At 41.7% G+C, this 25,000-nt stretch overlaps 2 protein-coding genes across 2 annotated transcripts; both read left to right on the top strand.

The window, feature by feature from the left end:
- Nucleotides 1-424: 424 nt before the first annotated feature.
- Nucleotides 425-8,502, top strand: LOC121301662 (mitotic spindle positioning). Its single transcript, XM_041231241.1, has 4 exons — nucleotides 425-2,720; nucleotides 5,121-5,416; nucleotides 6,010-6,048; nucleotides 6,418-8,502. The coding sequence occupies exons 1-4, from the start codon at nucleotides 566-568 to the stop codon at nucleotides 6,505-6,507; spliced, it is 2,580 nt and encodes an 859-aa protein (XP_041087175.1). The 5' UTR covers nucleotides 425-565; the 3' UTR covers nucleotides 6,508-8,502.
- A 2,553-nt stretch (nucleotides 8,503-11,055) lies between these two features.
- LOC121301592 (thymic stromal cotransporter homolog) lies at nucleotides 11,056-16,414 on the top strand. Its single transcript, XM_041231109.1, has 4 exons — nucleotides 11,056-12,284; nucleotides 13,046-13,129; nucleotides 14,420-14,576; nucleotides 14,977-16,414. The coding sequence occupies exons 1-4, from the start codon at nucleotides 11,321-11,323 to the stop codon at nucleotides 15,056-15,058; spliced, it is 1,287 nt and encodes a 428-aa protein (XP_041087043.1). The 5' UTR covers nucleotides 11,056-11,320; the 3' UTR covers nucleotides 15,059-16,414.
- The last annotated feature ends 8,586 nt before the right edge of the window (nucleotides 16,415-25,000 follow it).

Below are 25,000 nucleotides of genomic sequence, written 5' to 3'. Positions count from 1 at the left end.
CAGGACCTGTGATGAATTATAGGTTCTGATAGGCATCAGAGACTCCATCAGTTAACTCCATCAGGGCTTGATACCAGGAACCTCCTGGTATCAAGCCCTTTTCTTTAACCACTGGCCCACCAAGCCACCACTAAGCAGTTTAAGAGAACAATCAGGATTATGTGTGATATATTGCTGCGATAGGGCAAACACAAGTTAATGCAAAGTTAAAGTAATGTGTTTCTTCCTAACGCCGCAGGGTGTTCTATAACTCCATATTATGGTAACTGCATTTATAGTTTTAAAATCAGTTTTCCTGAGTTGGTTATAAATGTAGGTTTCTGAATGCCAGAACTCAAAAGGATCAATTGCATTTGGGTGTGATATTTAGCATTAGAGTCTAGTTCAGCCTAACCACAATTTTCTGATTTGTGTGTTACAGAAACAGTCAACAGATCCAACATACAGGCCACAGGATGGTTCTCAGTTGACCCAAGAGGAAAACAAAGCAGTGAACCTCTCTAAACATCTGTCGGCTATAGACGACTCGTCAATCTCGCAGGGCCTCGTAGAAACAAAGCCACCAATGGAGAACTCGCCCAAAACAGGGGTTATAAAACCCTTATCTCCCAAAGTTGGGACGACAAACTATCCATGGAACATCACTGACAGAAAGAGAGTGACAGAAAGACAGTATGCTGTGAACTCCGCAAATGGCTACAGCAATGAAGACATTACAGTGTTGCGGGCCCAGTCTTGTGTCACAGTCCAAGGGGAGGAGCTGGGGGGGGATGTGGTGTTTCAGGCCAACCAGATGGCAGTGGTTGAGGATGAAGGAGGCTTGGTTCACCCAGTAAGCCCAGATAGCCCAGGATCCAGAAGGGGGTTTTACTCCTTTGTAGAGCAGGGCCTTGAAGCAGACAAGACAGAAGTCTGGAGGACCTCTCCTGAGAGGGAAGCCAAGCTAGCCACCCTGAGGAGAGAAAACAGCTTTGAGTTGCGGGCCTACCAAGAGGAGAAGAGACCGAAGAAGCTTTTCCCCGGAGAAGACAATGAGGAGTCCCGCTACAAGGTTTTGGTTCACTCTCTGGAAAAAGAGATTGAGTGTGACAGGCGGGATATCATCCGCACCCAAGCGCCCAAGAAGAATCCCATCTTTGCAGACCAGTGGAGCTCCCTGGAAGGGCTCGATCTAGCCAGGACACTCAACAACAGTGGGCCTCTAGAAGGGATGGCCCTTTACTACAGTCCCCTGCCTCCCAGGCAGAGCTCTTCCATTAACGTAGAGCCTGGGAGTGTGGACACCGAGCAGATCAACTTTAGCGCCGCACGGCAGCAGTTTCTCTTAATGGAAAAGTCGAACCAAAGCCCCTTTCTTCGAAGTCCCAGGCAACCACTACAAATGACCCCCAAAAATGTTCAGGACAGCCCACTGTTGGAAGGGAGCATCGTCAAAGCAATCAGGGTGCATTACGACAGCCCTGGAGAAAGTAGCCCCATCCACGGGCAATACCAAGGCCCGGTCAAGGATGTGGCTTTCACCATGAAAAGAGCAGGTGCAGAAGATCAGATAAATAAGAGCAAGTGGCAGAACTATGTGACTGTCTCTTTTGATGAACTTGATTCCGGCTTGGGGGAGTTCTCGGGTGACTATGGAGCCGGCTACACCAGTGATGGAAGCCTCTCTAATGAACTCTCCAGCACCCCGGATACAGGGCGGATTTCGAAGCCAAAGTCAGAAACACCCATCGAACGGGAGATCAGAATCACCCAGGAAAGGGAAGCAAGCCTCCGGCAGGAACGAGGAATCTCCCGGACGAATCTGGTGGAAATGGTAGAGATCAAGACCAAGCCTGTCCTCTCTAAGGCTAGCTTGGCCAATTCACCAGTGGTCAGCAGGAGCAAGGAAAAAGGGCGGGTGAGCTTCTTTGTGCAGCGGGAGATTGAGCGCGAGACCCGCAGGGAAAAAGATCTCCACCATGAGGGGAAGGCCCCAGGGCTCTACGACCATGGGACACCCCAGGAACTAGAAGAACGTAAGAAAGTCTTTGAGCTGCAAGCTGATGATGTCCCAGTTACTCCAAACAAGATGAGCATTTCCGGTAAACTGATAACAGCCTGGAAATCTGAAGAGTGGAAGAAAGCAGTTCCAGAAGCACCCTTGCCAGCTGCGGGCAAAACGACTGCTGGCAGTGAGAACTTCTCTGCTGGGCCTTGCTGCCCTCATCGGCACCCTGATGAGCCTAAGAGAGAATCAATAGGCCAGCCTCCCATTCATGTGGTTAAAAAGGGTTCCATCACACAAGTTCAAGAAGAAGCAAAGGTGGCCGAGGCAAAGGCCAAATGGGAAACATTTCAGCCCTATCAGGAGACGTTTGAGACCCAGCCTTCATCAAGGGAGCCTCAGCTTTACCTAGGGAGTCGATGGGGTGTCAAAGACTCCCCTGGACTCAGTGATGATAGAAAGTCCTCAGAGCTCAGTGGTCTCAGAAGCGCCTCAGGTCTCAGTGTCAGCAATGATCTGAAACCACGCCTGACTGCCCTACCCGAGCCGTTCAGCCTGAGATCCCGCAAGCTGAGTACCCCCAATGTGATCCGCCAGGAGATTGAGGAGGACCTGAAGAGAGAGAAGGATCTGCGCAGGCTGAGGTTGAGCACCAGCCTGGCTCCCTCTGTAGACCTGGGTCAGGACACCGTGGACCAGCAAGCTCCAGCAACCACAACCAGAAACTTGAGCACAGGTAAACAGGGCTGCACTCCACACGCAGCATGGGGACCAGGGCTTATCAGGAGGGCTGGGGCTCCAATCAGAATTCTTAAGGTAAAACTACACGGCTTGAATTTCCGATAGTTTTATCAATTGCTTAGGTTTACTCCAGTATTAGCACCTCAGCATCGCACGTTGTTCTTTTCCATTCAGAGCAAATGCAGTGTGAAATGGACTGTAATGTTTAAACACATCACTCCCGATTCTGTCATTTCAAAACTACAGAACAAGGTTTAGCACACCTCAGTCAAAGAGGTTTTGCAGCGAGATTCCGTAGTCATGTTTTCCATTATTTCTTTACTGCTTTTTGAAAATATAACTGTAAAAAAAGGATAGACCGTAAACTATCATAGACGGCTGTAGTTATCCCTGGAGCGAGGGTAGCCGAATAACCTTCAAGCCCCCAAAGGGCTCCAAATGAGATCCAGTAAAAAAAAAAATATTCAGCGTAGAATATAGTTATTCATGGGTAGATCTTTCAACACATAGAAAAAGAGACACTCTCTGCAATATGTTATTACAATATTTCAGTCCATTATAAAAATTGATTTGAATCAAAGCAATTCGATTAAATACAGAATCCTTTTCTGTACCTTCCCTTTTTTTCTGATTTCTAACTTCAGTTTTCTTCCTTTTTGTGATTTCCTTCCTAACATTATTTTAAGAAAGAATGTGTGCAATTGTTTCCTGTTGGCCCCTTTAGATCAGTTATGAAAACAGACATTCTTTTCCTGCTCTGCTGACTAAAACAAGGATGAATGCAGCACTAAATAAAAAGCACATGTATTTTCCTTTACAGTGATGTCATTGGACTAGGATGTGGGATATCTATGGGGGGCAAAAACAAACTGCAATAGCAGAGCTCACACTCCAGTCAAAATAGCTTGCTCAGTGCTCCAACAACTAAACTTTTTACATTTTCTAAATTCTTATTGTATTCCCTAATCGCTAGGAGCGATTCTGGCTTCTGTCACTCCCATATTGAGTTATCAGGGGTTCAGATAACTGGTACGCGTGCAGCCCAATAAAGAAACATGCAGACTTTGATATTGTTTTTTTAAGACACAAATGTGTAGCGTCAGTACAGTTTTAACAGGAAAGCATTGTAAATAAAGGCAGGGAGAGTGGAGTGAAAAGCAATAAAATGCATTTTGGAATTTGAAACGCAAATGGAATTTGAAACGACTCTTTAACAAGCCTATTAGGAAACACATTGATTGATTTTATTGCATTTTTCAGGCAATCAGTTCCAGAGCTGATAACTGCAGTATAGTGGATGGATTGAAATGATACAATGAGATTAAAGACTATGCAGATACATATTACATTGTATTAGTTTTTTTTTACTGTCCCCTTTCCTTTTTATGCTAGCATTCTGAGTAGCTGTTATTGTAATAGTGTGGTGTGTTTTTTTTTCATATATCTGGGTTAAGGTGCTTTGACTATGACTTCAGGAGCTGCTCTTCAGTTCTCGTTGGCTGCCAGACACGTGTAATGTCGGCTAGATCAGCCAGTGCCTTTAGAAAGCAACAGCGCCATCTAGTGTGCAGCGGTGTGATGGCAGGAAAACAAAAGAAGCCAAAGTTGCTGTTCACTAAAAGGTACTGACTCTTACTTTGATAAAGACACTGGCTGAACTAGCCCAGGTTACTGTAACTCACAGCAAAGCACTTTAACACATCGTCTTATCAAAATAAAAAACACACAGTGTTTGAGTTACATTGCAGAGCAGCTTGTGTCATCCCCAGCTGTATGCCGAGTCCCAATGTCCAGAGAGCAGGTTCAGTTGTTTTTGAATAATACGGAAAGAGTGGAATGTCTCAAACTCATCGACTGTGAGATTGTTATTCCCATTCCTGTGTTCATGAGACAAAAATTGATTTTAAAATGTTCAGTTTTTTTTTTTTAAAAGCTGGTTCGCTCACTTCTATGTGAAGTAACAGTGAAACCCAGTGGTCAGATATGTACACTGCTCCAGTCACATTTCTGCTTTTGCTTTCCACTGCAAGCACGTTTTATTAACCTTCCCACATAAAACAAAAGAAAATTGTATTAATTCTCATCTGGTTAGCTGATCAAAAGTGTCAAGTCAGGTCTTAAAGCACCCCAATGACTCGGCATCACAAGGTAACCCATCCCATACCCTCACCACTCTGTGTAAAAATGTGATAATAATAATAATAATAATAATAATAATAATAATAATAATAATAATAATAATAATAATAATAATACATTTAATATACCAGAAAACAAATATGTACATTACAGATGTTTAAACATATAAAAAGACTCTTCCATTCCTCAGTGATGCTTACTTTGTCCAGTAATGATCCAAAGGTTAGAATAAGGTTGTTTTGTTGTTGTTTTTTAGGTAAACTGGAGGCACTGGGAACTCCTTCATCCCCAAGTCTGACCTCACGCACTCCGGGTGTTTCCATGGTGACACCTCAGCCGTGGGTAGCCCCCCTGTGGCCGGAGTCTCCGCGTACTCCAGGTGTTTCCATGGTGACAGCTCAGCCGTGGGTAGCCCCCCTGTGGCCTGAGTCTCCCTCCACCCCAAGAAGCTACGGTCAGCCAGGCCAGGGCACGAGCGTCAAAGGTCTGACCGAGACTCTGCTGGGGGACTTTGAGGAGCGAAAGATCAAAATGAAACGGGAGGAGGGAATGGTGAGTAAGGGGCAGGGGCTGGGCGTGAAGCTCTAACTGGGATCAAAGCTCTGTAGTTTAGTGCCTGTCTTTTGTCGATGTCAGTATTATTAATTCACCAGCCGCTAGGAGGAGATTCATTAGAAGTAGGGTCGTGTTTTTTCACGGTAAATAGTTATTTCAGGATTTAAACAAAATATTTATTAAAGCAGAAATAATTGTATTGTCACATTCAAAATGGATCATTTTCTTTAGCGCTATTATACAGAAAATATTCCTAACTATTTAAATTTATATGTGAAATACCCCTTCTTTACTGGACAGAGTGATATTTAGCAGAAGTATTAGATGTTTGATGCAGCTGGTGCCTTTTTCGTTTCATTTACCGGAAGCAAATTAAACCGGCTGCCAGTTTCCTAAATGCAGTACAACAGGTAATGCGTCAATAAGGCAAACACTGGCTGTATTTATTTTTAAGTGATAAAAATCATGTATATTTACACTCTCTCTCTCTCTCTCTCTCTCTCTCTCTCTCTGAGCTGTGAGGGCGATGATATTGTTTGGATATATATTAATTAGGTGTCTTATAAAGTTTCTACTTTTTGTCTTCCCAGTATGCTGGTATTGAACCAAGTGATGAGGTGAACAATGAGGTACGAACTCAGTTACAGCTGCATGCTTGTTAGGGAGTATTTCATTCACCTATCCAAGACCTGCTAGCAATTGTTGTCAGATGTTGTCAATGTTTGTTTTTGTTTTTTTTTAATCAAGTACATTCAGCTAAACTAGGATTTTTTTTTTTTTTACAGAAATACAAAACACAATCATTTTCAATATGGTACCATACCTCTCTTTACCATGCTCACCTATGCTTTGCCATACCTTCACTATTACACTTTGCTATGCTTTTACTATGATGCAGTTATATAAGGGCTGTTTTTGAGTGATGCATTAGCGCTGGGATAAATGTTTAGTGTCGATGGCTCTGAGTGTCTGACCCATTCTATGCCTTCTCTCCACAGGTGCTGGAAGCCACGCGTGTGACACGGCACAAGAACAGCCGTGCCCTGCGTTGGGAGGCAGGCATGTACACCAATGAAGCAGAGAAGTGACGTGAAGCACCCAGAGCTCTGTATTGAAACTTGTGCACATCACACATCACACATCCTGCCTGCAAACCACTACCACACTGCCCCCTGCTGGAGATCACGACTCAATGTCATCTCTGGTTTCCTTCATTACTTATATAGGTTACTTAGTCTCTACCATGTACCTGCCATTTATTACTTGGTCTTTATTTGAATTGAAAAAATTATTCATATTTCAGAATGTATGCCAGTTAATGGATTCCAGCATGCAAAGAGAAATGCGCAAGATTGAATAGACAGACACAGGTGGTATTCCCATCTGATTTAGGGTGGCAAAAAAGAGTTGAAAGTCTGCAGCCTGTTTAATGCAATGTGGAAATTACAGGTGCCAGATGTGCAAAATGTCTGAAAACATGTGTTAATATATTTTTATGCTATTGTTGTAAAGTTATGTTAACCAAGGTTTTGAAGGCGATTTGCTTCCCTCTTCTTACTGTCACTGGTCCCTCTTTTCTTTCACTGGTTCCTTGCTTGTATTTTATGCTTCAACTTGCAATATTAGCAATATAGCTGAAGAGTTGCTGCTGCTGTTTCCTGGTACCTAATCACTTCCTGTGTTGGAGTTCCTATTGCAGACAGTGTGACCTACAGCAAAAGGTACCAGGATGCAGCAGTTCATCTATGCCATTGAAATAACATGAATAAAAAAGTGAAGCCACACAAGATTCTTAGCAGAATAAAAAGGAGACCAGCAATAAGAGAAATTGTTTAACTCTAACTCTTATAATCACAAAATAACAGTGCAGCTCCTCATAATCATGTAAAAATCACAAGGTTAAAAACATTGGAATAAAATCAAGAGTTTATCGGATTATAGCCAAATGCATTCGGAAACGTCAACTAGATTAAACAAAATCATCACAGTGGGGAACTGAGATTGGAGTAACCTAGGGGACTGACATCACAGCAGCTCAACCAGCAGGACAACCAGGACTCAAACCCTGGACCTGCAGAACTGGAGGGGTCAAACCCAAGCTTGCTGCCCCCAAATACAGAGTGCATTGCAGGGGAGGGAGGCGTTTTAATATACAGTGTCAGAATATCTAGATAGGCATCTAAAGTACATATGCAGAATAATGAATTCATTTATTAGGAATGTAGACTTCCAGATATGATATTGCCAAAAACTGTGTTTACATTTGTGTGAGGGCAGGAGATTACCGTATATAACTGTGTATAGGTGCGCTCTGTATTATGAATCAAAGTTCTCCATTCAGCCTGTATAACAATGTAGTATGTAACACAATGCAATGGAGGTTCTTCTATTTGTTTTTGGTTATCTGAACTCAATACAGACGATTTTGTTTCTCTTCTCAATCTAACAATAGGATCTTTTTTGCATTCTGAGGACTGAAAAAGTCAAACTTGAGGGTGTGGTTAGAGTAGCGGGTCTTAGCTTCAACCTCACGGAACTATTTTGACCCGTTTTTGTCGGCAACACTGTAGGTGAAACCAGACCAAAGCGACACATTGTGTGACTTGAGACCCGGTTCTGCTTTCTCCTCACACAGCTGCCTTCTACCTAGGAGCATGAGCACCACTGTACTAGTACCAGAGTCCTGATATAATACAGTCCAGAACAGAACAGTAGTATTTTTATAATATTTTTATTTTTTATATATATATATATATTTTATGGGCTACATACCATATTTTAATAAACAAAAAAATATTTTACAGAAACACTATTTTTTGCGTAAGCCAACAAAGTTGGTGATAGTCAGTAGCAAAAGTTGCGTCTTTTTTCTTTTTTTTTTTTTACGCAGGTCTGTTCTAGTCACAGGTGAAGTGAAAGATGTCACCACACCATAAAAGCCAGTCTCTGGGCTGTTTTACCAACAGCCAATTTGTTTGCTAGAGTGTTGGCCAACAAAATCGTTTGCATCCTCCTTCAATTATCTCTCAATTACATTGCCTACCAACCTAGAAATATTAGTGACGGGTTTGTATGTTATTGCCCTCCAGTCACTATTCTGACTTTATATTTATATATTATATATATATATATATATATATATATATATATATATATATATATATATATATATATATATATATACTATATGAAAGATTGTTTTTTTTTTTAAGTGATGATAAACTCATATTTGACAAGTTGTGAATAAACTGATTCAATTAAATTAAATTAACAATCAAATTATATTTATGCCTTGTGAGACAATAAAATATGAGAAAGTTGCTTAGTGTGGGGTTTGTTTCTGCTTTGTCACCCAAATATAAATCCTCTGTGTGTGTTTATTTCACCTGTAAAAACATCTTTCAAATAACTTTCTTATTTTGATTTAATCCCATTCTTGACTGCAAGTCTCTTGGTCAATACAAAAGCAAGAGTTTTTAAAGTGTTGTTCAAGACTCTTCAAGCTGTGAGACAGCATTTATTTAAGTTAAAGAAAACTAGCTTTTGGCAGGACCGGAAAGCCTTCCCTGCCACAGTTCTTCATATTAATTTCACTTTCACTACTGGATCACATTTCACTGTAAAATGGATAAGTCTGTTATTATGGCTATCATGAATGTATTTCTGAATATAAACAGACACTAAAACATATCTGAGGTCTAATTCAAACATGTCATGAGTAATTGTTATTTGGAGGAATCTGGCAATCTTGACAGCACAAACCAGCAGGCCTAGTCCTTGAGAAATGCTTGAGATCTCGTTTTCTTCCCACAAATGAGGCATTTTTTAAATGTCTTTCAAACAAGGCATATTTCATTAAAGAGAAATAAATTAGAGCTGCAGCCTTTAAAACAAACAGACTCAAATTTGAGCTGCTGTATTAAATTGAGTGTATATTCCACAATATACAGAAATCCATCTGGAATATATATATAACCTCCTAGTACCAAGGCCTTTTATTTAGCTGCTGGACCACCAAGCCTACTACAGTTGTTCAGTTTATTCTGGATTTTATATTTGAAGTAAATATTCAAAGGAGCAGGAGACTCTCAAGCTTTTGAAAATGGAGGAGGCACCACTGAATCTCGACACTGAGCTGTGTCAAACTGTAATTATCAGAGTCATACAGTAATTATAATTGAGTGTGTTTAATTCTGCAAGGGTGAATTAATGAGTGTAAAAGGACTGGGGGCACAGCAGTTATTCACATAGAGCTGGGATTGTTGTTCCAGGCCTCACTTCTCCACTTCAGATAGTTTATTGTGTTGAACAAGGAAAGCCTTTATCACACCATTTTATTGTAATGTGACTGTAAAACTGTTAATGCAACAAAACTCACTGGAGAAAGTCGGGAAGCTACTTTTTTCAGAAAAGGGCTATGAAGTGCCAGGAAACTATACAGTAGTCTCTGATTAAGAGAACACCCCTCGGGAAGCAAGCAAAGTGTTCTCTAAGACAGTATGGATCACTGGACACAGTATCCCAAGGCCAATCACGATGGGAATCAACAAATATCAATGTATTTATTACATTTGTCAGGGACACATGTGCATCAACCTATGAAATGAACAGAATAAGAGAAAAGCAATAGGCCAGTATATGGTAATAAACTCTAATAACAAACAAACTGACAAACTAACTTTAACAAACAAACTGACAAACTAAATTAACTGAACACCTCTACATACGGTAAAATGCAGCAGCAGCTCTGAACAGTAATTGAGACCGAATTTGAACACAATGGTTATTAACACAGCACCGCCCTACACACACGTTAAAAAATGCAGCTGCAGCTCTAGATTACTCTCACGATGACAAGCCCGTTTTGAAATGATGGAATACACCATTTGAGTTTGACGAGGAGGAATTATCAGGTTACAAAGCGGTGCTGTATCAGTTTTTAGTCAGTTAGCAACGAAGCGCTAGCGGTGCCAAAAAGATGTTCTTTTAAAGAGAAGATCCTGATCCTTTAAGTAGAGCATTTCCAATGGGGAAATTTCATTTCACCACAAGGGTGTTCCCTAAGCAGAAGTGTTCTCTTAGGAGGTGTTCCTATATGCAGAGGTCTACTGTATTGTAATATCTTAGAAACTATCATTGCTGCCTTTTCTTAGCAGTGAACTCCTGTCCATTTAACACACCAGTGGTGGCAATGCAAGAACAGCAACCATTAGCATAACCATTAGTATTCATTATTTTATTATGTAGTTATATTTACAATGTATTAGATTGCATTTTAGACTTGAAAAATCTTGCCCATTGCCGTTCATTACTTTGACAATTCAGCTGTTGATGTGGTCACCACAGATGCAGATTTCACAGCCTTAATTGTGTTACCAATCAGCAGATTTATTCTGTATCTAGATAGAGGGAAAAAGAGAGTGATGCTCCCCACAACAACACGTCTATGCTTGCCTAACTTGCATGGTCACACAGACGCGCCCCTTGTCAACGTTTAAGTTTCACTTCTACTTTTTCAACCTACACTGCACTGCTTCCTCTTCTCTGATTCTGTTCCTGCTTGCCCACAGGACTATGCCCCTTATCACTGCCCAGACATACTTCTCCAATCAGAGAGCTAGGTAGGAACTGAATCCAAGAACGGCTGGACTTCTATCACTGTGTCCTCAAGCAGCTTTTAATACAAGACCTTTGTCACTTAACAGCACTGGAGTTCCGAGCCTGGCTGTGGTTTCTGGATAAACCAGCAAGCATTAGCAGTAACTGAGTGTGAATTAGTTTTGAGACAGCCTTGACAGGAGATCCACTAGTGATCTCTATCATTAACACTAGAAACTGTTTGGATCAGGTTCGTGGATTCTGAACTACACTCCCCCAGCCTTGGCACAGCTGGACGTTTCAATGGGAGGGTTCCTGACCCTTGTGGAGCCTGTAGTGATTCTCAACAGCATCGGATCTTCCTTCTACAGCACAGCCTTGACATTGGCGATCTACAGCCGTTGCAACGAGACCTCGGGTGGACAGAGTGACGAAGCCCAGACTCTATCCTCTAACTTCTTCCTAGTGTACAACAGTCTCGGCTCCCTGGTCTCCTTGCTGTCCACGGTGCCCCTGGGGAGGCTGGCAGACCGCAGAGGGCAGAAGGTCCTCCTGGTGGTTCCGCAGCTTGGATCCGTCTTGGGCAAGTCCTTCCTGCTAGTCTTCATTCTGTACCGACTCCCTCTCTATTTGCTCTATGTGGGTGTCTGCCTGCATGGCATCTGTGGAGGATCTCCTGCCTACTGGAGCAGTGTGGTCTCCCTGGCCGCCATGAGATCGGGCCCCCGGGCACGGAGTATGAGACTCAGCTCTGTAGACTTTGTCTCGGGGGTAGCTGGCATAATCGGGAGTCTGATCTCTGGGTACATCTACCGGGTCAAAATGAGCAATGGGCAAACTGGAGTCCTCTTGATCTTCGTCAGCTTGCTTGTGTGCGGGACAGGTCTTTTCTACTCAGCCTTCATCCTAAATTACCCGGCCATTTCAGAGAGGGAGGAAGGGAATCCGGATTCCTCCAAGCGAGGGGAGATGGATAGGGGAGCTGTAGCTCTCCTCTTTGCAGCTATGATCCTCTTTGTGTTGGGGATGTCCGGCGCTGAGAAGGTGATCTGTCTCTTTGTTCTCAAGCCTCCACTCAGCTGGGACTCTGTGTGGGTCGGTTATGGCCAGACTGCCACCAACATGATGTACCTGACTAGCTTTGCTGGGGTGCTCCTGCTCTCTCGCTGGCTCAGTGATCCCGCGCTCATCCTACTTGGAATTGTCTCCAACTGTACCGGTATGGCCATCATGGCCTTTGCACAGCACAGCTGGGTCTACTTCACAGGTGAGCACCAGGAGACAAGCTTTTGAAAAATAAATACAGGACAGTGAGGTTTGAGAATACTGGAGTAGGCTAAATCTGACAGCCCCAACAATAGCCACATAATGCATGTTGCAATGTGCATGTTGCAATTTCAGTCAAATTCAGTTTCATTAAAAGCTAAAGAGAAGCTAACTTTATTTAACAGGCAAGGCATTATCCAGGGATGGAAATAAGACTCCCACTGCATAGGAGTTTGATCCATTTCAGGTTTCACTATGAGTTTAATCAGACATACATGAGCATGTAAACTGTGGCCAATCAAGCTTGTATTAAAACCTGGAATGGGTGAATTTGCTATGCAATAGGAGTCGTATTCCCATCTTATCATATGCTTTCATTGGCTTTTACTGGAATGGAGGTTGTTTAAGTTTTTAAATGCCAGTCCAAACATCAGTGCCACATTATATGGCACTCAATGACACAGACAAAAACTTCTATTCGAAAAGTTTGTCATTGTTTGTCAACAACAATTCGCATTTCTATAGAGCCTTTCAAAGCGCTTCACACACACAAAAACAGTCTAATCCAGAATGAGTTAAACAGAAAATTAAAAAAGAGATACAAAAAATGAATTGTAAAATTGCTAAAACCAAAAAAAATGCAGTTTTGATTGTAAAATAGGAAGATCAAAAAGCTATACTGACACTATGTCTGCACACATTATGCTTAGTTTTTTAAAGTGCTTTTGCAGAAGCCTCGCTTGTCTCTGGGTTCCCTTGCAGCTCGGGGGATCATGATGTTTGCCTGCATTCCTATGCCCACCATTTGCTCCCAGCTCTCTAAGCTAATGGATGCACAGTCGTATGGTAAGCAGTGTTCGGTCTATTCGGTCTATTGCTTTAATATACTCCCTCTTCAAAGAGATCCTAGAATAAAGCTCTCTTGTGTGTTCTGATCTGGATCATGAGCCCAGTAAAATCCCATCTCGTTCTGAGATCAAACTGGGGCTGCAGAGGGTTTCATCTGTAGACTACAATCCGATCTGCAGCAGTGAATTACATAAAAGTCACTTGTAGGTATCATGTTTTTGTAGAATTGCTATTTATAAATTCACCATATATTCATAGTTTTCATTTTTTGCGTTCGGGACCTACTGTATCTACTTTTAAATCTAGGCTTAAGACCTGTTTTTATAATTCAGCTTTTTTATCTTTCTGTGCCATTTTTCTGTGTTTTGTGGTATGAAAGGTGCTCTATAAATAAAGATTATTATTATTATTATTATTATTATTATTATTATTAATTTCTGCCCATTTTTTTTCTATACTCTAAGTTGAAGTCTGATTTCAACTCGCTTTCAAGTCAGTCCCACTGTCAGATGTCTTTAATTAAGTTCAGGATCACTTTCAAAATCCTTCTGCTTGCCTACAAGGCCCTTCATCACACAGGTCCAGAGGATCTCTCCAACCTGCTGGCCCGCTATGTCCCTGCCTGCAAGCTGAGGTCCTGTGACTCATGCCTGCTTGTTATACCCAAGCAAAAGCGCACCACACTGGGAGAGCGGCTCTTTTAGCTTCATGGCCCCGACTCTCTGGAACTCTCTCCCAGCTCTAGTGCGTGCAGCTCCCACAGTCGCTCGCTTCAAATCAACTCTCAAGACCCACTTGTTCTCTTTTGATTTCAATGCTCTTTAAGCCTGATATCTGTTAGCTGTTGTCTAAATTTCTATTTCAGGTTTTTCATGCCATCTTATTCATATAATTCTGTAGACACACGCATCCACAATTCACATCCTAGCCTTGTATTTAGTGCATTATGTATTTAATGTACTATATCCTGTATTTCACTGTATTTAATGTTTTATGCATTGTTCCTCACTATCTTGTAAAGCGCTTTGTGATGGTGGTCCACTATGAAAGGCGTTATATAAAATAAATATGGATTGATTTGATTGATTAATGTTCAGAATGATTTTTAAAGTCGGGTATTTTTAAAGTCAGGTACCTTCAAAGTTACAACCCCTTCATTAAGGAGCTGAGGAAAGTCATTTAGGGGTACACAGTTGTTTTTTATTCATTTTGGAAATATAACTGCTGTTTGTTTGTGATAATGACAGTTAGGAGTTTTGAGAATGGCTCTCGCTGTGTCTTCTGTAGGGCGTATCTTCGGCTGGCTCCAGTCCAGCTTGGCAGTGACAGACGTGCTCTCCACCTTCCTCTTCACTGGACTGTACCCCCTCACCCTGGACTGGTACAGCGGCTTCTGCTTTCTGCTCTCCGCCTTAGTCAGCTACCTCAGCGCTGTGCCCATCCTGTAAGACTCCATACCACCTGCGCATCTAAAACTCAGCACAGAAGGACATATCTATATAAACACACACACACACAGGATGCATTGCTGTGCAGAAAGGTTTTTCTTTTTTGTTTATTTCAATGAGGACATTCAATAAAGAGAGATTTGCCTATTCACTTCCTGTACCTCAGCCTCACTCCTATGGGAGTGGAGGAGTGAAACCAGACTACTGGGTTGACCTACAGCACAGGAAGTGAGGCTCATGCGTAGTTCTGCCTTTCACTGTTATAATTAGAGGTATATGAGGTTATAGCACGTTTAATTCAGAATCACACAATTATTATGGATGGTACTCGTGTGAGGACTGGGATTAGCAGACAGTGATCACTTTATAATAATCTTCTCCCGTTACTTTTTACAGATACCTGAAATGCAGAAGGTCAAGATGTGATTACAGCAGACTCTCCGGAACAGACTCCCCTCACAGTGACATCAACACCTAGATAACCTGGAGATACACAACCTGCCCCTTCATGCTGCACAATAGTGACCCCTGCTGGAAGAGGTTGGGCAAAGCAGCCAGGAATACAACACCCCACTACCACCACCACCACCCCACACACACACACTACTGCAAGCACATTCCATGGTCTGAAGCACTTCCCTTTAATGGAAACGTTGACAGGTTTTTTTTTGTTTTTTTTTGTTTTTTTTTTATATATAGCACAAGTATATAGCCACCAGGTGGAGCTGTGTGTGGAGAAAGTAAGCAATATTCCAAAAATAAACTTACTTTAGCGATCACTAAAACTTTAATTATTGTTTCTAAATATGGACATAAAGCTGTAAATTCTAGTACTATAGTTATATATGGTTATATATATTATTGTATAGGGTCCTTTACAAGCTCAAATCCATGCCAACCTGCAAATGACTGCACGGTGTCTTGAAATGAGATGGGGGGGGGCTACAGTATTAGAACATAAGAAAAGTTTGAGAATGAGAACAGGCCATTCAGCCCATCAAGCGCTCCAGTCTCCCCTACTGGGGGATCTCATTTTAAAGCACAGAATCTAGTATTTTTTCTTTAGTATGTTCACAATGTTTTAGATCCTATTAGATCCTATTACCTATTCCATGCATTTATAACTCTCTGTGTAAAAAAACTTACTAGATTTCATTATTTTAACTTCAGTCCTGGGATCAGCCTGGCTGCCCTTCTCTGTACCTCCTCGAGCGCAATGGCGTATTCTAGATGAGGTCTAAGAGGCGCATTGTACAATCTTTTCAATAAATAAGATTGATTTCTTATTTAGAAAATCCTGTGTTGACCTGAAGCAAAGCACAACCAACACGCTAAAAAATAACACAAAAGCAAAGCACATATACTTCTTTAAAAGGAGAAAAGTGAGAATATTTGCTTAAAATCGTCTTGTTGCGACATTTGAATTGCTGAACAGTAACTTCAATAAAAAGCTTCAAGCCTGCTGTTTGGTTTTATAAAAAGTATAACTTCTCATGTGAGGTTTCCTAAAACAGGTACAGACCTGAGCATTGCATGCTTTGTTCTTGTTTTTTCAATAAATTCTGTTACACAATTATTTTGACAGAAATTCTTTTCTTTTTACCATAAATGTTAGTTATTTCTATGAATAGTGTTTAATAAAATGAATTCATAAATAAAAACCCAATTCCTAAAGCTACAGAAAGGGTTTGATAAGCTTAGCCCAGCAAGTTTACGGAGTTCGGAATGCGTTCAGTTTAGTTTATACAGTCAATCTTGCCTTAAATAACCACCTTCATTAGAATACAAAATCTTACAGACTTCCAAAAACATTGAACCCAAACAATGTGTGCATAAAAACAGCTGGAGCACAGCCTCATGACTTGTATTTAATGTAGTATGCATTGTTTTTTTTTGTTTTTTTTTACTGTATTTCATTTATTATGCATTTCTCTGTATTTAAGGTATTATGGATTTTCTTCTTGTTACTGCATCTTGTAAATTTGTGATGGTGGTCCACTATGAAAGGCGCTGTATAAAATAAGGATTGATTAATTGATTGATTGATTGTATCAAAGACTTTCCTGTGTTAATTCAAACGAGCAGTGTTACAAAACTATAGGTAAAATCAAGCACTTTGAAGACCAAGTTGTTTATCACTAATTGTGTTCCATTAGTGTTTCTGTACCTCTCAGGACATGTTCCATTTGATATGGCTTATTCCTAATAGTAAGTGAGGTTGTTTGATATTAACAGAATCTAAATGCTGTTTAAATGTTCCCAAGCCTCGGGAACACAGACTCACACGCACAGTTAGAGGGTTCACAGAGTCCCCTTCTTTTAATGGTTTTAACAACATTGTTTACATCAATTCAATAGACTGCAGTGTGCTCTTCAGTTTCTGTAGCAATGTTAGGTCTTTATAGAGCAATCTGCGCTGGAAAAAAAGTTGCCTAACTGTTGCTTTGTATTGTATGCATTGCAATTACTACAAAACACACACACAGGAGCTTATTTACAAAACATATGCACCATGTTACACAACTGAGGTGCACCTAGGCGCACTTAAACTACTAATGTGAAGCCTTGTAACAAAGCCAGTCCCAGGTCTGTAATGATGGCAGCTAGATCCCTGTGCAGTTGATCCCTTTTTTCTTCCTTATAGCGAGAACCTGCTGGCTTAGGACCTTCACCATCTTCTCCATCTTGGATTTGGGCAGGGCCTTCCTGCAGTACCAGGTTTCCACCCAAGCACTATTCATGGGCTTGCAGGAGACGTAAAGGGGGTCCTGGGGGCTCAGGTAGCCCCCTGAACGCCTGCGTGCGTACTCCTTAAAATCCTGCAGGGGGCAGCGCTCCGGATTCTGAGGGGTGCTGTAGAGGCGGGGGTGGGGTTCACTCCCCCGGAGGTCCCTCCATTCCAGATACTCCGTCACCCCTTCACCCCCATCACCCACCCCGGCCTCCCTCACCAGCCGGAAATCCCCCCAGGAAACAGGCCAGCTCTGGGTGAGGTGGGCCCTCCCGAAGGCCCTGGTGTTATTGAGCAGGACAAGGGTCAGCAGCCCTTCTGGGCTCAGCCGGCTCAAGACTCCTTTCATCCGGAGCTCCTCTTCTTCCTCGCAGCCCAGTCCTTCGATGGCCTTCGTCTCGCGCTCCTTCTCTTGGCGCCACAGCTCTCGGAAGCGGGATCGGAGGGCCTCCCTGGAGCCGGAGAACTCGGGGGATTTGGTGAGGCTCAGCCCGTACCCCTCCGATCGCAGGTAGCGCTCCACGCCGTGATGGAAGAACACCAGGGAGTTGGCGCTGAAGTCAGCCCCGTTGGCCCGCCGCACCACCCCGAAGAAGGCTGCCAGGCGGCTGTCCAGCTCTGAGGGCAGCAGGGAGCTCACCTCCCTCGTCTCTGGAGGGATCTGCGACAACAGCCAGTCCTTGAAGATCTTGATGTCACCGAGGATGCGAGGTGGAGTCTTGCTCTCCGGTGTGTTGAGCTGTTCTGCAAAAAAATCAGCGTTCGCGTCGGGTCATTTACATATGAAAATTTTACAATTATACATATTTACAAGAGATGTTTTTCTTCAGATTTATTAAAAACATTGCTCTTCTCCTCTGGTCTTCCAGGATGAAAGCTGGTAGAGCAGAGGAGCTCTTCTGGGAGCGAGGCAGAGTAACGAAGCAGCTGCCCTTCTAACAAGGCAAAGGAACACACCCTGTATGTCATGAATGGCATTATGACTTACTTTTCTGTGAAGTGTCCAGAAATGGGCTCATATATTTGCCTTCCTGAAGGAGATTCTCTCTGAAAGACAGGGGAACCACGGCACATCCAGGGCTGGGAGCCTCCTCGTTCAGTTCCCCAGAGATAATGGGTGGATCAAGGGTTTGGTGTTCACTGGAGGGCTCCAGTTTAGTCCTGGTGGGGCTTCTGGGTTTCCCACGTTCATCCAGTTCCAATAGCATGACTCCTGGGCCTTTAGGATCGGAGTGAGAATCTGCGAGGCAGTCCTGTCCCAGAATGACGCAGTCGACTGAGCCTCCAGGTGGGGCGGCCCTGCTGCTCTTGCCCATGTTCGGCCCCCAATCCTGAGCTGTGGGAGTGCTCAGATCCCAGTGGGATGCTTTGTGGCTGGTGAGGGTATGGGATTCTCCCGGTAAACCAAGAAGGGAGATAGGCCTTGAGTCCCCGTCCTGTACTGAAGACGCAATCTCAAGGATCGAGAGTAGGTTTTGTGGGGAGGGCGCCTTGAATTCGACCCAGAACTCTCCGTTCTCCTCCTTGACCCTGACTCCGAAATCCTTTTGGGTTCTGTCAGGGTTCACCTCCTCAGCTGGGGCCTCGGTTTTGGGTTGGATCTCCTCCCCTAGCTCCCCTTCTTCTACAGAGAGGTCCCCTGCTGTCCCGTTGCAGGAGTTGTGCTCGTTCCTGTTCTCGGTGGAGGCCTGCGTGAGGAGGCTGCAGTCACTCAGGTCTGAGCCCACATTGGTGGCCTCTTCGCAGGGGCTGTGCTTTCTTTTTCTTGAGCGCTTCTGCTGGCTTCGTTTCCTCTTCTTCCCTGACTGTTGACCCCCCTCTTGCCCTTCATCCTCTCCCCAGGGGTTTGGGGCAGGGGTGGCAGGTAACAGAGGGGTGAAGGGCCAGTTGTAAGCATGCCCCGCATCACACATCCACATCATAGTGCACTCGCCCGTCGGGCCCAGCTGCAGCGACCCCTGGTGCCCAGGGGTCTGTCGGCAGATGGTCCCGTGGCTGTGTGCCCAGGTCATCAGGTTTGACAGGTCAGCCAGGGTGACCCCCAGGTGCCAGTTCATCTCCCGGTCCTGAGAAAGGGTTATTTGACAGTGTGACTGTAAAGTACATCAAAAGGGGATTTTTCAGTGCTTTATTAATAATGTTGTCATCAGCCAATATGAATACAAATGTGTGTAGTGCGTCTCTTACTTTAAAGCTGAGGGAACTTTGTGGTATTCAGGAGGTTAGGTTTCAAGCCACTGCAAGGCATAGTTAATGCCATCATTTTCAATGTAATCTTTGCTTCAGATCAGCAGCTGATCAAATGAGGTGATTTTTTCACAGGTTGAAAAGGAGCAAGCCTGAATACACTGCAAAGCAACCAACATAAGCTTTCATGTTCGGATACTCAAATAATATTTAATTTTGAATTAGCTGGAAATCAAAAGTGTAATTCTCTCAGAAGTCAAATAAACCCTGTGGCAGCCCTTCAAACCCCCTATTAAAGATTGATTGTATTATGGATTTAATAATAATTACACTATGTAACACAATTTTTGTTCCTGGGTAGTAAGTGTTATTTCCTAATTGCTTATGCCTCAAAAGTATAGAAAATGGCTATTATTCCCCACAAACTTTGCTTTTGTGACCAGGGCAGTGATATTTCAAAATATCACTATTTCCAATGGGAAAACGGACAAATGTGTGTCTTTTCGTTCACATAAAGTCAGAAAAAAACAACATATGAATCCAAATTAACATGTGTTTATACTAAAGTAATACAAAAATGACTACAAAAGATTTAGAAGTAGAGTTTTTTCGAGATTTTACGAAGTAGATTCTAAATTCTAAAAGATCTCACTTCTAAATAACACTTACTACCCAGGAACAAAAATTGTGTTACATAGTGTAATAATAATAATAATAATAATAATAATAATAATAATAATAATAATAATATAATAATAATAATAATAATACCTCTGACATTTCCTGATGGAATCTGGCTGTATGACTGCTTCCCGCTCTCGGGTATATGTTCAGATACTCCGGGAATGATAAATTTGATTTAACGAAGGTTGTGAGTCCTCACGCCAGAGTAAATTGCATCTAATCGACAGTAAAATAGTTTATATTTAAAACCGCGTCTCTGTTCAGAAATCAACATGACAACTAACACGCGAAGACAACAGCCACGAAGTTCCAAAATGTAAATGTGATCATTTAAAAGAATTTTAAATTCCTTTGTTCCCCGGATTACAATAAGTGAAAGTTTTATTTATTTTCAAAGTTAAGGGAACTTTATTTTATTATTACTTTTTTTTTTTTTTTTTCAAAATTTGGACATTAAAAATAAAGGCTTATATAAATACCCGGGCAAGGTATAGTTATTATTATATTATTTAATTATGATTATTTATTATAATTAATGTTTGCTCTTTCTTTGTTGTAAGTGACTCTGCAGCTGATGCATAATTCGTATCTCAGACTGTCAGACAAGCTGTTTCGAAAACTTTAAAACGCAACGTGTGTTCCACATAAACAGATATACGTTATATGACGTTTAGTCTGTTGTTTATGACGTTTAGTCTGTTTTTATTATTATTATTATTATTATTATTATTATTATTATTATTATTATTTTATTATTATTAACTATCTCTAATCAACAGAGTGTACTTTCTTTTGCCCTGACACGCCAAAGAGTAATCGAGAAAAACACTCTCAACTTGATTAGAGGTCCCCAGGGAAAACTGCATTATATTACATTTACATTTCACAATATAACCAGTTTAAAGGTGTCAATTCCACCGAGTAAACGCAACCAAAAACACCACTGTGTATGTGGCCTTCTTCTCCAGCAGATGGCGCTCAACTGCTAACATGATCCATTGCAGCAAGAGGAAGCTTTCACGGCTTGAAGGGACTAGGGGTGTTGTTATGGTAACATCAGTTAGTGATAAGAAAAGACCTTGATTATTGTTATCTTTATACTTGAAAAAAACCTGGTTAGTCATCTTAACTGTTATCATGTTTGTGTTGTGTGGTACTTTGTAACAACTGTGTACAGCACGGCTTATTTACATTTCATATCATAAACCGTCTTCAGAAAATCAGCACTTCAGACAACTTGTGTCTCCAAACATGTTGAGTGGATTTTTTTTTGATTTTTTTTTTATCCATTTCAAATGTGTAAATCTGTACTGACTTCAATGTAATATTCAGTGAAGTAAATATGCAAAAATGTGACTTGCTTTTTTAGTGCTAGACCTTTGTAGTCAAGAAGATCAGACCCTTTGCTTGAGATTACAAACAGAAAGTTAAGAAATGTTTATCCAATGTTAAGTTCTTAAGACAGTTCTAGAGCTGCCTGATAGGAGACATTAGCAGTCACATGGATACAAGGGCTAGAATAGCTTGCTATCAGGGGTAAAACGGCAGCGCCAGACAACAGGGCCTGTGCACGTTAGCTAGTCGTCAACATTCAATACCAAAATTCCAACCAGGGCCAGCGCTGGTCTGGCACAGCTGGTAGCTGCGCTGTTTTTTAACTGGTCATACTGGTTCAAGACATTAAGCAAAGTTGTGGTTCTGGTAGGGAGCTCCCTTCGATCAAATCAGGTAATCTCCAATACCAGATCAAATTGTCAATCGAGTCAGTCTTATTTGTCCTTCGATAAACAATACCTCCAGTGGTCGCCAATCCATATCCTCGAAAAGTAAATCTATCACATGAGTTTCCTGTCTGAAATTGATAGATGAAATGATAGCCGTATCAGTCCAGAGATGATAGACAAAGAGGAGGAGATGTGATACCTTTTATTGGACTAATTAAACAATAGTTAATCACAAGCTTTCAAGACCTCAAATGTCCCTTCAGGTGAAAGTAGGAAAGAGAGATTGATTACATTCAAAGGTGGCATCAGAACTTTAACAAAAATAACCCATTTTGAATCCCTACAATTCACCTGAAGAATAGACTTTTGAGGTCTTGAAAGCGTGTGATTAATTATTGTTAGGTTAGTCCAGTAAAAGGTTCCTCCTTCTCTTTGTTCTATCACCTGCCTGAAATTGGAATTCTGGTTAACCTATTAAATTGTTAAATGAATCTTACTGAATCTAGGTAGGTGATCCTGAGTAAAACCAGTAAGCATTTGTTCACCAGCAATTGCAACGGCCCATATTAAAAATATAAAAACCATATTTCATTGCAGACAGCAGACAAATGTCATTCACAAAACGCCACATACAGGAGAGACAAATATTTTCTGTAGCTATTTAAATCTATACATTTGTAGAAGTAATATACCTGTATGAACCATCTTGTATTGAGGTAACGTTTTAGCAGTGTGCACTCACTGTTTATCAGGTCATCTCAATTTCTTACATTTCTTACAAGTCTTTCTCACTGTCTTCTCCCATCCAAGTACTACTGACAACTGACTTTAGAGAGTAACGTTTCCAGTTTCGCCTTTACCCTTGGTTATATTATACCTTTGCCACCAGACTCATTGCATCTGCAGCAATTAACTCAACCAGTCCATCTAAAACCCTAGTGAGTACCTAACCACAGGCATGTTTCATGCTACCAATTATGCTGAGCTGAGCTCCAACTTTAAAAAAAAATAACTCAAGGATGTGTACGAACAGAAGCAATATAAGAAACCAAATAACATGAATGATGTGTACAGTAGGTACAACAAGCAGAGTTTTTTTTTCCATTTAGGAAACTAAACCAAACCTAGCAGCCCTTATTAACCAGGGATTCTTTGAGGCAGTTTTCCCTTTACTGTTCAGTTGAGAAAGCAGCTGGAAACCTCATTCAGGATCATCATGCTGAATGACATCACAGGGCAGTCACTGCTGACTTCCAGATGTTTCTGAAGGAGGGAGGAGGAGGTCCCATCTTGCCTGCTCTCCCGCGCAGACGATCTGCATTTTCCATTGCCCCCCTCCCCCCTTTAATTAGGAGGCTTGCTTGTGCCTGGGGCAAAGTGGGGACACTAGTTTGTTTGTGTTGTGTGTGTGTGTGTGTGTGTGTGTGTGTGGGGTGGGGGGGGGTGGGTTTCACCAAATCAGAATTTGTTAATAAAGTGTCATTTGAACTAGGGTTGTAAGAAGCATATTTAATAGCTACAGTAGTGTGCAAATGTATTAGAACACCTCAAGATTTGTCATCTATATCCTTTATATTCCTACCTGCTGCGCTCAGTAATCAGTGATATAGAAACAATAGGCACTCATGTGTGAAAATGTCAGACCGCTTTGTGCTTTAATGAGGCATCTTAAACAACTTCTAAATAATCACGCATTTTATCATTTGAGGCTGTGGGTTCATTTTCTCTTATTATTTTACATTAATTACATGTGTAGCCTGTTAAAGTCATCAATTAAACAGAAATGAAACAATCACTAATTTGACTATTTTGACAACTTTTCGGTTCCAGTGGGTTTGATTTCAGAAGCAATGTGATGTTGTAATAAACGTGCACACTGCTGGACGTATTGATATTTAATATCCTATAGGTTAAATATCCAAGCATCTGCGCTATCATTCTCTATTGCTTGTTCTGCTAATATGGGGGGATGTGTGATCCAGCGTTTAAAGAAACGGGCCTGTAGCAGGAGGTCCCGGGTTCAAATCCCAGCTCAGCCATTCACTTGTGTGACCCTGAGCAAGTTACTGAACCTCCTTGTGCTCTGTCTTTCGGGTGAGACGTTGTTGTAAGTGACTCTGCAGCATGATGCATGGTTCACACACCCTAGTCTCTTATCTTCTAAAAAAAGCCCTTTGTGATGGTGGTCCACTATGAAAGGCGCTATATAAAGGTTATTATTATTAAAACAGTATTCACTGATAAAATATCCTTTCAATATGCAGTGTATTATACATGTACAACACATTGTAATAATTCAAAACCTCTGAAGCATTTCAGTATTGCTAATCTTCCCCATAGTGTGTGAGGTGGGGTGGAATTCAGTTGTTTGACTATGTGATATTAACCAGTGTGAAAATGATAACCAAAGCGATATTATCAGGCGCTTACCCCAATGACCCCCATTATATAACCAGTGACAATAGCGGGGGTGATATTAAGCAGGTCGGCTGGCTATATTCTGTCATTGTGAAGCTGACGTGTTCAACTGCTGTCACTGCTGTAGAGGCAATACGTCCTGACCTTTGTTTAATTATTCATCCCTCGGCAGGTGCGTTACCTGTGCTCGCTCGGAAAGCAATCTCGGATGAAAGGCTGGCTGGCAGGTATTCGTGCTGACGCCTGATCTCCTGCAGATAGGTTTTCATGCAGACACCTGATACTCCAGGCTGCAGGCAACACAAAGTACAGGCTGATTAATAACCAGACTTACCTCAACCAACTCCAACAACTTGTATTTATAATAATACCCAACAATAGTTTATTATGTATAGTGGAATGCGTTTTTTTTACAATCAATAATAAACGTAATTCATACACACATTTCAAAACCTTAAACATAATGTTTTAACAGAAACACAAGGCGGCAACCTACAAGTAACAGATTGATATGCAAACTATACCAATGGACAGCATATATAAGAACATGTAATGTCCGTCAGAGGGAGGTGGTATGAGGAAACAGCTGCAGCGTCCAAATTAAAGTAAAGCAAAGAACAACACTAAGCAGAGAGCAACGAGGAACCAGAAAAATAAGTGCTTGTTTGAATGCATT

Source organism: Polyodon spathula, chromosome 27 (assembly GCF_017654505.1).
Source record: "Polyodon spathula isolate WHYD16114869_AA chromosome 27, ASM1765450v1, whole genome shotgun sequence".
Classification (NCBI taxonomy): Eukaryota; Metazoa; Chordata; class Actinopteri; order Acipenseriformes; family Polyodontidae; genus Polyodon; species Polyodon spathula.
This window is presented reverse-complemented; position numbering and strand designations above follow the sequence as displayed.

Coding starts and splice junctions, on each gene's coding strand:
- LOC121301662 (XM_041231241.1), top strand. CDS start 566: ATGGAGAACTCGCCCAAAACAGGGGTTATAAAACCCTTATCTCCCAAA. Junction 2,721..5,120: donor AACCAGAAACTTGAGCACAG/GTAAACAGGGCT, acceptor GTTGTTTTTTAG/GTAAACTGGAGGCACTGGGA. Junction 6,049..6,417: donor GTGATGAGGTGAACAATGAG/GTACGAACTCAG, acceptor TTCTCTCCACAG/GTGCTGGAAGCCACGCGTGT.
- LOC121301592 (XM_041231109.1), top strand. CDS start 11,321: ATGGGAGGGTTCCTGACCCTTGTGGAGCCTGTAGTGATTCTCAACAGC. Junction 12,285..13,045: donor CAGCTGGGTCTACTTCACAG/GTGAGCACCAGG, acceptor GTTCCCTTGCAG/CTCGGGGGATCATGATGTTT. Junction 13,130..14,419: donor AATGGATGCACAGTCGTATG/GTAAGCAGTGTT, acceptor TGTCTTCTGTAG/GGCGTATCTTCGGCTGGCTC.